This window comes from Onychostoma macrolepis, chromosome 10, assembly GCF_012432095.1.
Source record: "Onychostoma macrolepis isolate SWU-2019 chromosome 10, ASM1243209v1, whole genome shotgun sequence".
Lineage (NCBI taxonomy): Eukaryota > Metazoa > Chordata > Actinopteri > Cypriniformes > Cyprinidae > Onychostoma > Onychostoma macrolepis.
In genome coordinates, this window is record NC_081164.1 from 11,350,825 (window position 1) to 11,367,185 (window position 16,361).

The 16,361-nt window shown below is 35.6% G+C and overlaps 1 protein-coding gene and 1 long non-coding RNA gene across 2 annotated transcripts; one reads left to right on the forward strand and one right to left on the reverse strand.

Annotated features, from left to right (window-relative positions):
- The first annotated feature begins 1,559 nt into the window (after positions 1-1,559).
- LOC131548657 (solute carrier family 46 member 3) lies at positions 1,560-12,070 on the forward strand. Its single transcript, XM_058790143.1, has 6 exons — positions 1,560-1,706; positions 1,901-2,105; positions 7,584-8,448; positions 9,388-9,471; positions 9,734-9,890; positions 10,452-12,070. Exons 2-6 carry the CDS (start codon positions 1,917-1,919, stop codon positions 10,546-10,548), a joined length of 1,392 nt encoding a protein of 463 aa, XP_058646126.1. The 5' UTR covers positions 1,560-1,706; positions 1,901-1,916; the 3' UTR covers positions 10,549-12,070.
- Positions 8,307-14,346, reverse strand: LOC131548658 (uncharacterized). Its single transcript, XR_009273210.1, has 3 exons — positions 14,194-14,346; positions 9,386-9,491; positions 8,307-8,444 (listed from the first exon to the last, which is right to left on the reverse strand). It is a non-coding gene; the product is annotated as an uncharacterized LOC131548658 (long non-coding RNA).
- Between the last annotated feature and the right edge of the window lie 2,015 nt (positions 14,347-16,361).

Below are 16,361 nucleotides of genomic sequence, written 5' to 3' on the forward strand. Positions count from 1 at the left end.
GAGCTTAAGGTGTACACTGATTGGCCAGATTTGTGTCATGTGACGTAGGAAATCGAAGTACTGACGGACATCGTGTCCTATCAAGTACAATTTTTTCACATAGATTTTATTATTATTGTGTGTGTGTGTTAATTAAATACTACAAAATGACACAAAACTCTAGCAATACGTCTGTCAGGTCATTGTAGATTTCATATATAAAGACGATGTTTTTTTTTAATGTTTTGTTTGGTTTTGTCGAGAAGCAATGTGAACATGCTTCTATGCAACTTATTATTTTTGTTGTTGTTTTCTATTTTTTGATATTCTATCCGTAAATGTAAGGTATTACATTAAAAGTAACGCCCCTTTTCTACATGCCAAAGAGATATTAGGATCTATATTACGCACCTCCTTAAAAAAATAAAATAAAATAAATAAATAAAAATAAAGCTAACTAATGGAATGCATGCTGACATGATAGTGTTTTTATATAATATGTTTTTATTTATCCATATTTTGATCGGTGGGTTGTTGCATGTAAGTGATTCATATAACGTTTATTTGGCATCTCTATTTCTGATTTTATATATTAGCACTGTGTTTTAGTTGGCTATGTATTAACCATTGGCTTTTATATAATTGCAACCCATGGTATGTAGGCAGTTGTTGAATGACTTTAATTTTTGGCATAATACACACAGGCACATTAAAAAATTCGGCCATTATTGGCCGTGAGGCGCCCTCTCCAGACAAAATTTAATTAAAGCAATGGGTATGGATTTATTTTTCCACGTCCATTTTTTTTCAGTTCGGTCATAGATCCCTCCCATTTCGTACGCCTACTCAATATTACCGTAACATTTAGAAAAAGGGAATACTAATTCTAATAATAATACTAATAGGAATACTAATACTGATTCTGTAACCACTTGGTTGTAAACCACAAAAACAACTATGATAAGAAAAACGTAATTATATAATGTAAATAACATATTTTTTCCTTATTTTGTTTTATTATTTGGACTAGAACACAATCATTATCTACTTGTGCAACCGAAACAATCAAATCAACACCTAAGATTTCAATTAGTACAACAACAAATATGCAAATCTGTGAAAACGTCAATATCCTGCAATAAATAAATAAATAAAATGTAATTGAAGTAAATTAGCTTAAAAAAACATTCTGAAAAATATTAAATTAAATGCAATTTTAAATACACACGCAATTGTTTTAATGGCACCTTTTCATGTATTAATTATAATACTAATACATGAATATAAGTCATTTAGCAGACGCTTTTATCCAAACCGACTTACAAATGAGGACAATGGAAGCAAATATTACATAAAAAGGTGCAAAACAAAACCCGTAAAAATGCAACGAAAAGGACTGTTTCACGGTAGATATGCAAGTTACACACATATATCTATATCTATATCTATAGATATATATATATGGTTTCCCCCCCTCTCTCCATAGCAATTTCACAACCCAACCCTCCCATTTGAGGTGATTGGCAGCCTCACCAACCAATGATTTGGATTCCTTAAATTCAACTGACCAATCAGCTTCTCAAGGGCAGGAAACCGGCGTTTCATAAGGGGTTGCGATCAGTCATGTTTCATAAACAAAACAGAGAAGACTGTTCAACCGTCACATTGATTACAGAAGAGTCCCAGCAGTAGAGAGGAATTTCTGATGCATTCTTTTGAATTAAGTAGTAAGTCTCCAATCTGTTTGCATTGTTTGTACAAGTGAGCTGTAAGCAGACTGGTAGCTGTCCATGGTGGTCAGTAGTGTGACAGTTTTATTTGAGCTGTCATGATGCCACTTTCGTCTTGAATTATGTAGGTCTACAATTAGTCTGATCATGCAGACTTATGCAATTGTCTGTTTTTCTCTTGGCTTTTGCAGACACATCCACGACACAATGAAGAGATTGTACTTCATCGAGCCGATCGTCGCGATTTACGCGTTTGCCAGTTTTATGATTTATCCCCTCGTGCAGCAGTACGTGTATCGCAGATTGTGGCTGGAGATCACAAACTCTTCTTACCCCGTGTCCGACAACACTTCCCAGTGCGCCGCCAACAGCTCCAGCCACAGCAGACAGCAAGATGTGAGTAATGCCCATGTCACGACACAAACACTTTTACATCACGTACAAATTTGCTTATAACTGCTTTGCATTATATAGCAAAAACATTTACATCAAGTGTCGCGCTTTTCTAATAGCTAACTTCATTTTTTTTAACAGTTGTTTTTTACCAGCTGGTCCCAATATATTTTTAGCGGTGGTATGCATCAGTTCCCCTCAAGTTCACACAGGTGTCTAGTAGAGTGAGTAACCACAGGCTCATCGCATTAACCGAATTAGTGTCGTCATATCCACTTTTTAAAGGGGTCATATGATGCGATTTCATGTTTTCCTTTGTCTTTGGAGTGTTACAAACTATTTGTGCATAGATAAGATCTGTAAAGTTGCAAAGACTCTATATTCTTTATAAGGGTGATTCTTAGACTATGGGGCACTTTTATGTTCTTTGGTCATATTCTTAAAAATACATAATTTTGGACAAATTCCTCTTTCTTTGTCAAACTAACAATAAAACCACCTTTAAAACTTTTTACTACCTTTCTATTATGATTTTTTTTCATACTTTTCAACCTCCTTATAGGTGTCAAAATCACTGTTTTCTCCTTGTCGCACACCCAGACTTTTAAACTTCAACAATGAAAATACAGTTTAAAAATATGACTTATCTGGTAACTATTAATGTACCTGAATTAAGCACTAGTAAAACATTAAATACTATGATGTATTTTAATTATGAGACCACTATCAATATTACTTTTTATACAAAATATAGCTGTTGCACAGTATTGGTGTCATTTCCATCACAACACTGTAATGTCGCTTTAAAACATTTGTGTGAAAGATTGTTTTGGTGGTTTCTATGGAAATGTTCAGTGACATCAGAGCACATGTTGGACATGGAGGGAATTTAAATTTATCAACAACAACAAATGAAGAAACATCAAGTTAAATATTGCTTGATCAGTTAATATATTTATTCTACGTGAGATGTGGTGGAAATGGTATTTGTTCATTGCAGGTTGGAAAAATGTAAAATATTATCAATTTCTCTTGTAATCTAAGTTTGTCCTCTTGCAGACCTTAAAACTAGACAAATTATTTAAACTTGTGAGACTGTGTTTCGTGACTTTTGAACAAGTTTTTTTTTATTCAACTTCACATGGCTAAAAGTGCCCCTAGTTGAAGAAACGCCCATAAACGTCAAGACACTGCCACGCCCTCCTAAAACGGCTCATTTAAACACGCCCCCACATGTCTACGTCACGGTGTGGGAAGATTTGCAAAACACTGCCCAAACATATAGACAATGAAAGAAAGCGTAACTTTTATTCTTGCTGTAGTGTTGTTGTTGCCGCCGCGCCATGTCGTGGAGACGCTGTGTGTTTTGTTGTGAAAGCAAAAGTACTTTGTTTGGGCTTCCAAATGAAGTACACAACTAGATATCAGTGGTTAAGTTATATTTACAACACTGTTCCAGAACAGTACAACGCAAATATTCGAGTGTGTGCAGCGCATTTTTCGGAGGACTGTTTCCTGATCCTGGGAGAGAGTAGCCTACAATGTAGACACTATGAATGGCTGGGAACACTATAAAGTACAGTCTGGTGCTTCTGACTCACAGCCTGTAATTACGTTTCAATATTTAAAGATTTTGCCACTGACTATTCAAATGCGAGTTTTGAGCAGTGTAGAGTAGTGCTTGTTTGCCGTTTCTACGATCACAAATGCAGACATGGTGTTATGTTTAAGCGGCACGGCGCAACACATAAAAAGACCGTATGAGTCATTATAATCAGTAATTATGTCCTCACTGAATGCAACAAATGCCTCGTTTATAGTGGGTTTTATTGTTTTAGTCTCGTCGCCGGGACCATAGACTGTAAAAAGGCCGGGACACTGCATCACAACATGGAATGGGGGGAACATTTCCGTCACACGTTTGAGGTATTCGGCCAATCACAATGCACTGGATAGCTGGCCAATCAGAGCACGCCTCTCTTCTCAGAACAATGAGCTTTGTAAAAATCGGCACGTTTCAGAAAGGCGGGGCATAGAGGAGCAACAATAATGTACAATATGTGGCAAATAATGTGTTTTTTTAACCGTAAACTGCATAAACACATTGCATTACACCAAATACACAAAATAATGTTCTTTTTAGCAATGACATATGGCCCCTTTGTTAATGTATATGTATTATGATCTAATTTGTATTTTATTTCCCAGTCTTGTTTTTGTTTTGTTGTGGGACAGACAACCACACTGAGTGTATGTCGTCATGTCACCTAATCAGTGACTGAATGAATGCACATGCCTGTTTGTTTAATAAAAGTGTGCCAGTCAGAGCGACTGGAGGATGAGAAAAGCACTACGTATTGTGTGTTATTGGTGTGCTCTGCTAACACCCTTTAAGTGTTTTTTTGACTTTTTTTTTTCAAAGATAAAAAAAAAAAAAAAAAATAGCTTTTCACCGGTTTTGGTATTTGTGCTTATTTCCAGAACACATTTTTGAGTATTTGGTAGAGATGCACCAAAATGAAAATTCTTGGCCGAAGCCGAACAAAATGAAACACTGGGCCGAAGGCCGAACACGGTTTTTCGCATTTTTTTTTCCTCATGTAGGCCTATTTTTCCTTTCTTTTTTTTTTCACCACTGCATAAATTAAAATAGCCAAAATGTGCTTTTTATGGTTTTGTCCTGCTTTTCAAATAAAATAATAAAAAAAATAAATTACAAAACAACAATTTAAAAATATTTCTATCAGACATTATACCAAAGTAGTACAATTTAACTTAAAATTAATAAAAGTTACTAAAATATTTTTGGGCCATTTTTGAGACCCCTTTCTTGAATCAGGCATGTATTTTTTACTGTACAAATAAATGCAGCCTTGCTGAGCAGAAGAGAATTCTTTTAAAACACATTACAGATCCCAATTTGAACACTATTGTGAATGTTATAATACATGTATAGAGCGGCTGTAGGGTTATTATTATCATTATTATTGTCTTTATTTTACAGAACAACAGTAAAATTACAGTACTAACATTTATGAATGTTGATGGAGTTGTTGCTTTTTCTTAGACTTTATTTTGGCAGAAACCCGCAGGAAGATCTTAGTGCTTCTTTTTGTTGACAACAGCATGCATACATGTAAATGATTCTTTATTCATTCATTCAAATTCATTACGAATTTGGGAAGATGTTTGTCGCACTTATCACGTTGTCATGTGTCTTTATATTTAAAAAAAAAAAAAAAAAAGTTACTGAGCAAATGATGAGTAACAGTGTTTTAGCGCAGATGTTCCTCGCGCTTTGGACTTTGAACCCTGGCGCCGAGAGCTAGTGCAGCGCTGTTTAAATACATGCAATCCGTGCGTGTATTACAAAACATAACGTTCTGCAGTTTATTTACTAATCATTTGAGGCCATTTCGGGATTTCAATCATCATAGTAACCAGCACCAACCACCACTTCCTCTTCTCATGAGATGCAGCGCTAAGCATCTAACTGTCGGTGCTTCGTGCTTGGAATGATTTTTGCGTCTTTCTCTGACAGTTTTAAATACGTTCACACTGCAGCCGTGTTTGCGGCATTAGTGCGCGCCTCTATCTGATCGTGTCACGTCATTGTTTGGTACAATTTATTCGGTCTTTTCGCTTATTCGACCGAACACCGAAAGAGTTTTTTTTTTTTTTGCTATTTTCGGCCGAACAATTTCGGTTCCCGAACATTCGGTGCATCCCTGGTATTTGAGTTTATTTAGGCTGCTTATACTGTGGGCTTGTTTTAACTTAATTTTTTTTCTAGTAGTATCTGGAGAAACAGGTTTTTTGAATACATTTGTTAGATTTTTGAATAATCAAAATATTTTTAGTGGGGTAATTTCCAGTATTTTGCAGAACATTGTGTGAAGGAACAAATGAAATGTTTTATTCTTAAGATTTACCATATATACACATTCACCATGACATTGAAATGTACAATAGTCATGCAAAAAAAAAAAAAAAACAGAAACTGGTTTATTTTTGTCTTGCCACATTCTGCCACATAACTTTTAGATAAGGAGTTGTTTTTCTATTTTTATTTTTAAAAATTAAAACAGAAGCTAATTAAAAACAATAGGATATTGATGCAAATGAAAAATCAAGAGTCAAGTAGGCTACAAAATACTACAGTAATTTAACAAATCAAATGTGAAATAAAACTGCTCATATCCTCACTGTATGAATTAAATATACTGATATGACTGGCAAATTATGAATGCTCCATAATGTGACCTTTTGTAAATGTTTAGTTTGGAAAAATATGCTTGTGCTGTCCTTTTGTTATAAATAAATTCGATTTGATGTTATCCTATTGTTATTGTTGTTATCAATTGTTATTCAGTGACAACAAATTAACTATTGTAAATCTGTTCATTTATATCTCTGGAATACTTCATTGTGATTGGTCCATAGCTTAACTCAGCAGCATATATTTCTCAGAGAGCAGAACAATTCTAAATAATGACTGACTGTTGTCTATGGCAACACTATTTAACCTCTTAACTGTCACCGTCCACCCTGTGGGACGCCTACGTTTACTTCACTATTTTACAATTAAATCCTAATCTAATCATGACAAACTATATATCGTTAGAAAGGTCTAAGACTCCTAAATAGGTATTTTACCACTTTTTTTGTAAAAAAATGTAGGAAAAGTAATAGATTAATTTATGACAAGAGTGCCCCTGAAAAATCTACATCATAACAGGAGTTCTGACCTTTGTCACAGAAAGTCTTCTTAGTTGCCTTTATCTCTATCACGCTTTAGAAATCATAAGAAATTATATATCAGTTGAAAACTTAAAATCTCAAAATTCATCCTTTGAAACCCATTTTAAAATCAGACATTGCATTACCATGGAAATGGTACATCAAAATCACGTTGGAAAATGTTTTCATTCATGAATTATAAAAAAATAAGTTTGGATAGTGCACTATCATGTCTGTGTTCAAAACTGTGAGTGACAGTTAAGGGGTTAACAGACCACTCATCCGGGAAACCATGTTTCCTGTGCTGGTGTTCTGTCTCTGCGCATAGATAGACAGAACACTAATAAGTAAATACTTAATGAGTAAACTAGTAACTCATGAAATCAATATTTCATGTCCATGTTTCTATTATCTACTTGGTGTGTAATAAATGGGATAATACACAGTCAGATGGTCATTATTTCAAAATAAAAAGTATTGATGATCACCCCTGTCAGGGTTTGTTTTATATCCTATAAATATAATGAGAGTTACACCTGTTGTTGCTTTAGAGGGCAGTCTGTAGTAGTATAGTTTTGGTCATTGATACTTAAGGAAACACATGTGTTTCATTTCCTTTTTTTTTTTTTTTTAAATAGCTTTTCTTATTTGGACCAGGAATTGCAACAGACGTCATACGATACATATGCAGCCACAGTTTTGTATGCACATGCGTTTCATTTATTTTTCTCTATTTTTCAGGAGGTGCAGAAAGCAGCTTCTCTGTTCTCCATGTACAGTGATTTGTCTTCCATGATCCCCAGTCTCATAGTGACCCTCCTCCTGGTGGCCTACAGCGATCAGCGTGGCCGAAAGATCACTATTATTATGCCGCTCATTGGGTCTCTGATCTACACGCTTTCATTCCTGGCGGTCTCCTTCTTCGAGCTCAACATCTACCTCCTCATTGCCGCCTCTTTTGTAAGTGCCCTCTTTGGGGGTATCGGTACCATGCTAGGTGGCTGCTTCTCCTATGTGGCCGATTTGTGTGAGGATGGCAAGCAGAAAACTCTTCGCATGGCTGTGGTGGACATGATGATCGGCTTGTTGGCCGGTGTGGCATCAATCTCCACTGGCTACTTCCTGCATGCAGTCGGGTTCAACTGGCCTTTCTTCACATCCGCCATATTTCAGGCAGTTAACTTGCTATATGCCATCTTCATTCTGGAGGAAACCAGGGTGATTGACCTGTCAGAGACTGGGGATTGTTGTCCGGCCATGCAGAAACTTGTATGTGGTATCTACAAATTGTTTGCGGGAGGCAGTAGTCAAAGAAAATGGATTCTTGTGCTGTTGATTGTCACTTTCTCCTCCTTATCTTTTGTCAATACGGGGGGTCTGTCCATGATCACACTTTACGAACTCAATGAGCCACTGTGCTGGAGCGAGATCCTCATCGGCTATGGCGCCGCGGCCAGTACCTCCATCTTTATCACTAGTTTTGTCGGTGTGTATTTGTTCTCCCTCTGTCTGCCTAACACTGCCATCGTCTTCATCGGGATGCTGTCAGTCGCTACAAGCATGTTCATGACGGCCTTCGCAAAGACCACGCTCATTATGTTCCTCGGTGAGCATGAACACAGAAAAAACATTTTCATATATTATTATTGTTTTTTTAGTAATTTGGAGACCACATTTACCATATTATGTATGACTATTGTATATCTAAAGCCATACATGACAGAAATAAGTAGAAGATGCAAAAATCTTGTTTATATTTGTCTCTTATCAAATTCACAGTAATGCACTCACACACACTCATTTAACACACAATATTTTTATATCATATATTTTATCAAATTGCAAAATGAATATACATTTTTCATTTTCTACATTATAATGTTATGATGCCTAAATTCACTTGTAGCATTAAAAAAAAAAAGTTTAGACTTGTTAATTTAGACAATTTTAATATCCTTTATTTTATTTATCAATTATAGCATGAAACAATTTGTTGTATTGACCAGAATTTTAATATTGGTGCAATTTTGTTTTTGTTTAAAGTTGTTAGTGTTTACTTCCAAGAATTGAGGAAAAGAGAGAATAGATAAACCTTCAACAATACATCACAGCTCAATTTTGCTCTTAACATCTGCTCAAAGGAACACTGCATATGTTATTGTATGTTGAAGATTTATAAAATGAATTAAGAGCAAACAGCAGCTGTTTCTGAGTACAGCAATCTCACATCTTATCACACTTACTATGTGTACAGTAATACAATGATAAAGTTTGCTTAATTAACTTCTTTGATAAATGAACACAGTTGCACTGGCAACAGTACTAAAGTGTTAATGAATTTCATTATCAGATATTATCAGCAATCTGTATGTTGTAAATTGGAACTTTTTTTTATTTGCAAGTTAACTAACATAAATTAGTCCAACATGGAATAAAAGTCAGTGTGAGCTCTAAATTTGTAGCCATGCGAAATAGGTGTAAATGTATGTAATTCTGGATGTCTTGTTTGCTTAGTTAATGTGAGTATTGATGCGTTTACTTACAGTGAGGATTCCTGCTATGTTTGCCATCATGCCGTTCCCTGTCCTGCGTTCGATGATGTCAAAGGTCGTCTCAAAGTCCGAGCAGGGTGAGTGACTCTGAAAATCACTGTTCCAAAGCAAAACTCCTTATTCAGCAAGATGCCGGTCATAAGAGCTCTTCTCAGCTCAAGAATGTGTTTTTGTATGTTTTGTTTTCTTTCAAAGTGGTGTCACATTTAAGGATCCTTATGTGAATGCTTTTTATTTTTTAGTCTGATCTTTTACCCTGTATGTATGCATGCATTCCTCCTCCTTTTGAAGAGACAATCATATCAGACTTTTCTTTGTTTACCCTTCATGTTATCTCAGGAGCACTCTTTGCCTGTGTGGCCTTTACGGAAACCCTGAGCACTAACGGGTCCTCTGCGGTTTTTAGCAGAATCTATGCGGCCACCGTGGCATGGTGTCCTGGCTTTATCTTCCTGCTGGGTACTGGACTCTGTATCATTCCCATAAGTCTATTAGGGTAAGAGCTACATTGAAACATAACCTGTTATTGATCTTTAGAATGATGAAATGTCTAAATCGTGCATTTAAACCACCACTTTTGTGGACTATAGCACTTTGAGTATGAGAAAAGCACATTATAAATAAAATGTATTGTAGTATTATTATTATACCATATTAATGATTTAGAGAGGCTGCATGAATAGGAATAAATTAATTTGATCAATTTAAATGAAAAATAAAAACCAAAATCTACATTGAATCAGTTTTAAATGCAAATCATTGTATTGTACAAAGGGAAAAACATATATCTTTTGAGATGTAAAAAAAGATTACATTTAGCAGTGTTATTAAACTATTAGTGTTTTTAAAGCAGTAGCCTGTAGGTCTTAGAAACTGGTTATTCCTAACGTTTAACGTGGTTCTGTGGTCTATTTTGATTAATAAGCTGTAGTTCCTCATTCTTAAATGCCAGCTCAGGCTTACATTTCCTCCTTCCCTTTTTGTATCTGCTTGCATTTCTTGTACTCGAGTGTTGGCTAAGAATGCTGATTCATTCTGACTTTGTGTCCCACTCCAGCATCCTTAGGTGTTTCCATTCAATGGATTCTAATGACACTCAAGCACTCTTATCAGAAGATGGGACTGAAGCCTCAGATGACCCACCTGTAGCTTAAAATCAATGGGAGTTTGGATACCTCATGCTTCCCCTGTGTGGTTCTTTACATTTCCTCATACCAACACATGTGGGTAATCTGCTCAAACCTATATATTTTTTTTGTATTTTGAGTCGCTGCCATGAAATATGCATTTTTTTCTAAAATGCAGTATATGATTATGGTAGTGTTGGAAGGGAACAGAACTTTAGATTTCTAAAGGGAAATTTTGTGAAAGAGGAAGTATTTTTTAAATAATAATAATTTCAGCAAAAACTACATATTATATTTCCTTAAGGAAATACAAGTCACTTGCAAGGCAGCAACAAAACAATAACAGTCTAAGGTGAGTTTAGGTTAGGCTTTGATTTGTTTCGTCCACAAACAAGAATCAATATGTAGTTAATGAGAAGGGTATCTATAAATGACCAGACCAATCGCAATTCAGTATTCAAATATAACAATGATATAATCAGCTTTAAAGAAATTTAGGATTAAATATTGAAAATCATGGTTTGAATAGAGTTAAAGAGAGCAGAATAGATCTTGAGCTTGAATAGATTTAGAACCAAATTAGTTTATTGTATGTACTGAATTAATTGCTTAGAGATTGAATGTTTGAGGAATTATCAGTACATTGCTGCCTTACAAGTCTAAAGGTTGGGCTGATGTGCAATACATTCTTGTTTTGTTTTTAGACCAAGATTTACAAGGTATATAAAATTGTATTTTATAAAGCATAAGATTTAGGATGCATATTTATAGTGTTTTAAAGTTTTCATTGGTCTCATATTTGTACAGATCTGAGTCATGAGCATTTTAGCCAATAAGCTCTGACCTGCCATTGACTGTCTGTCATCTTGACAAAAACATGTTAAGATACATTAATTCTTAACTGATGTAGATCAGTTTACTTTGTTTGGAGGCTTATCTGTGGAAAAAAGTGATTTTGAAGGACTGGGCAGATCAGTCAGTTGATATTTGTACGTATCTGCCCATACTTGTTCTCCTACACACACACACACACACACAAGCTTCATTGTTTAACACATTTGCAACAGTCCTCTTTCATTCACTCAAACATGCTTAAACCTAACTAAGTTTGATAACTTATGTGCAGTTGTAATGTTTTGTATATGAATACGTAAAGTTTCTATTACGAAATGTAATAATATAAAGGATTAATGTCTGTTAGCTTTACAGCCTGTAAAACCTAATGATGTGTTATTTGAAACATATAAATTGTGCTTTTCAGGCTTGGAAATGATCAGGTTCTAGAAATTGTTTCATTGCCAATTTAGCATCTGCTAAATGAATAAAAATAAATTCACTAAATAGCTCTTTGGGAGTCGAATTTAACATTTTATACAGTAGATAAATGTTTGTAGAGATTGTTTTACATTGTGCGCTTTATCATTGTGGCCTGAAGATGGCAGTATAGATACGCATATAAATATGGCAATATAGGTACGTCTTGGCACCATTTGAATGTCATTTTTAAAAAAACAAAAATTCAATAAAAGTGAAGATGGTAAGAACTTTATATACACTCGTGATGTTTTAATTGACTAAAACACTTACACTTGTAGTGCAATGCAACTTTAAAAACCATTTGTTTTCTAGAAAGTCACAAAGCAAAAGTGGAATATGTATGATGCAATATATTTGTCCAGAGAAAAATAAACTGTGTGAATACACAAATGGAAATTAGGAGTGCCCAAAGAAAAAGAGTGCTATCCTGTGTATAAATGTAGAAATCCACTGACGTCTGTCCTGTCACACATCCCTGTGGATTTGATTTCTAAACCCCCTCAGATTTTGCCGTGATGAGAGGTCAGTGATCTGCAGCTCTTCGTAATTGTGCAGTCAGAGTGTCTACCGAGTGAAAGTATGATAAATCTGAAGTGGAGGGGTGGTGGGCTTCTCTGGTTTCCAAACTGAGGCTCCACACCGCTGACTCCACATGATCTACCTCACCACAGACTGCCGTCTCCCCCACACCCTCTGTTTATCTCCCTCTCTCATTTCTCTCTCTTTTAATCTATGTATTTCTGTCTTTCTGTTGTCTCCCCTTTCCATGCACTCCCACCCCCCATATTCAGACACATTCTGTTTTATTTCATCTTTATTCAGATGCGTAGGCACGTAGGCACGCACACACGCACACACACACACACACACCCCCTTGTGGTTGGCTAAGCCAGATAACACTCTCACCCACACGCCACCCAGGGATGAAACGCATCTACGCTCCTAACAAACAGTTGGACCCTTCTCTCAATGGACACATCTGGGGCTTGTTGGACACAGATGTTTTTGCAGGCCCACACCCCACTTCAGGGGTTACAGCCACATGCTGAACAGCTCGTGTCATATAAGGTAATGTGAACCTTGTTTGCAAGCAATAACTTAAAGGTATAGTTCACCCAAAAATGAAAATTCTGTCCAAACCCGTAAGACCTTCATTTATCTTGGGAGACCGTAACACAACCACGTTAAAGGCCCAGAAACGTAGTATAAGGACATCTGTAAAATAGTCCATGTGACGTCAGTGGTTCAACCGTATTGTTATGGAGCTACGAGAATACTTTGTGTGCACAAAAATAACTTTTTTTCAACAATTTCTTCTCTTTCGTGTAAGTCTTTGACACGCATCTACGAGAGTACCAAGATGCATACCTGTGCATTCCTCTGCTTGCAAACAAGGTGCAGTGCACAGAAGTACTGATGTCACATGGACTATTTTAATGATGTCCTTACTGCCATTCTGGGCCTTGAATGTGGTAGTTACGTTGCTGTCTATGCAGGGTCAGAAAGCTCTTGGATTTCATTAAAAATACTTCATTTGTGTTCCAAAGGTAAATGAAGGTCTGCTTGGAACGTCATGAGGGTGAGTAATTAAAAGACAACTTTTATTTTTGGGTGAACTATCCTTTTAATGGTCTCCAAAACTGTGTGATTACCAGCATTCTTTAATGTACCAACATTCTTACCATTCATTCGTCAGATGTCAAACAGGTTTGGAATCACATGAGGTTGAATAAATTATGATTTTATATATGCCAGTACTGTCACCAAGGTTGCATCCAATTAACCTACTTTTCTACAGAAGAGGATTTGTGACCAGTTAACAAAAATACTCTATGTTGCAAGAACATTTTGCTAACGTTCCTATTTATCCAGTTTTTTTATCCTGGTTATGCAAACATTACGGAACATTCCATTTTAGCATTTTGCAAATATTATGGGAACATTACTTTTGATTGTGCTCTGAATAGTAATATTTTTAAAAGAAAATTCTACTAAAAAAAAAAGTTCAACTAAAACGTATGAAAATAAACTTTTCATGAACAATGTAGAAATACATTTGTGTTAAAATTTCTGTGCTTAAATTTATATTTGTGCTAAAACATTATTTAAGACCAGATGTCAAAAACAGTCTATTAACGTTACTGGAAGAACATTTATTCATAACAATGATATATAACCTTGCCAGAACATTAGCCGTTAGCTGAAAAGTAGCAGTGAAGCAATGCAAACATGCCACATGACAATGACAACAAGACACCTGTAGTATGTGCAGATTACATTCATACTACACACATTCATATAATAAAGAACATACTTTAACAATCACAGATTATATTTTTCAAAATAAGTACCTACTTCTTGAAGTAGTGAGTTCAGATGAAACCCAAACAAGTTTCCAAAACACTGTCCCCCGTCTACCATTCGTCGAACATCAGATAGTCCTGCCCCCAAATTCACTCTATTGGTTCAAATAAAAGGGCCAATTAAACAAAAACACAGTTCTCCATTTATTCACAGGTTCAGTGTATTCTGACAACACACACATATATATATATATACACACACACACACACACACATATACACATATATATATATATATTTGTCATATACCATATATTATAGAAGATATCACCAGTACCCTATTCTTTTTGGGTACAAACTCAAATCCTCTTTTTTTCTCTCCCTTTTCAGCTCAGGATTATGGCTGCAGGTTTTGGAATTGTTGTGCATTCTTGTGGTGCCATCAGCCAATCAGCATTGTCAGTAATTGGTCACATGAACTTTACATCTCAGATAAATGTCTCAAAAAGTTTTTATATTGGATTTTTCCTTTTATATTTGACAGAATCATAGAGAAATAAAACAGCAATGCACTACTGTATCCTCTTGGGAGAGAGAGAGAGAGAGAGAATATAATATTTTAACATTGAAAATGAAAACTACAACTCAGGCTCAGTTTAGTAGAAGAAAAAGTCAAGCAACGCTGATCAAACCCAGAGAAGACAGGCTGATATTGTAGAGTGGTGCATGTGTGGAGCTAATCGTCTGTGGGCTGTCGGATTCTGGCAGCCAAGTCTGTCTTAAGCACTTCACATGCTCTACTGGCCAAAGGATTAAGTGTAAATTCATATTCTGAATAATGACTAGATAACTGCTGTAGTGTGTTTACAGTATTTTGCTCTTATGATTTAAATCGTGCCATTGGCTGGCTTCATCCACAACATCTAGATCAGAACCTGGAAGCTATGGAGAGTGTCTCGGGTCACAGAGCATGCCAGCACAATCCACGGTGCTGCTGTCAGACACCGATATGAGAAGAATGCATTTTAAACCTCTTTGGTTTGAACGTTAGCCAGCAGAATGAATTTTGGATACTGTTGGACACTCGTATATTATGTATCTGTTGAAATGAAAATTGTTTTCTGTTGAGAGTGTATAAAATATTTTTAGATTGTGTGTGTGTGTGTGTGTGTGTACTTGTTTTTCTATTCAGGTGGGGATTTAAACCTGAATACACACAGACTCATGGGGACTTGTGTCACGGTGGGGACCTAAATTGAGGTCCCCATGGGCAAACAAGCTAATAAATCACACAGAATTAAGTTTTTTGAAAATCTAAAAATGTAGAAAGTCTCCTGTAAGGGGTAGGTTTAGGTGTAGGATTGGTGTAGGGCAATAGCACATAGTGTAAGTACAGTATAAAAACCATTACGCCTATGAATGTACCCACAAGGATAATGAAACAAGTGAGTGTGTGTGTGTATAAAAAAGTTAATTACTTACGCATACTAATATTTTTATATAAACGTTTATTTTATTCAAAATGTATACATAATGTTTGTGTTATAAATTGAATTATTCAGTTGATTAGTATTAACCAGATTTAATTTAGGCTATATAAAATAATATCTAAATGAATAATTATAAACAAGAATATAACTGATTTTTTTTTTTCTCCAAGTTTTCTTCATGTTGAACCTCAAAAGCACTGGCATTGCTTTTGCATCATCTCTTTCGGAGTCGTTTTCCCCTTTGTTTCACTTGAAAGGTCAAAAACTTTGTGTTTTTGTTCGCCTGTCGCTTTGTACTGTTTGCTTTCCCCATGTAATTTCTTACGGCTTGTTTGTATTTAGCTGACGCTCTAGCAGTGGGTGAACGCTTTGTGCCTCACCCATAATTACAGTGTTTCAGTGCCCTGCTGCTTGGCTCTGTGGGAGGGTGAGCTTCACTTACTGTAGGCACTGCCACTGAACTCACTATATCACTGCAAAGATAGAGACTGATACTACGTCTGTCTAATAATTGTGTGTTCTGCTACATATTTGCAACATTAGCTAGCAATTTCTCTTTCCTTATTGCAAGATACTGTAATCTCATAATATGAGCTAAACAGCATGTGCATGTTCAAAAGTTTGGGGTCAGCAAGATTTTTTTTAAAGGATGCATTACATTGATCAAAAGAGAGTAAATACTTTTTATAGTCACTAAATATTTCAATTTTAGTTCTTTGGAACTTTCTAT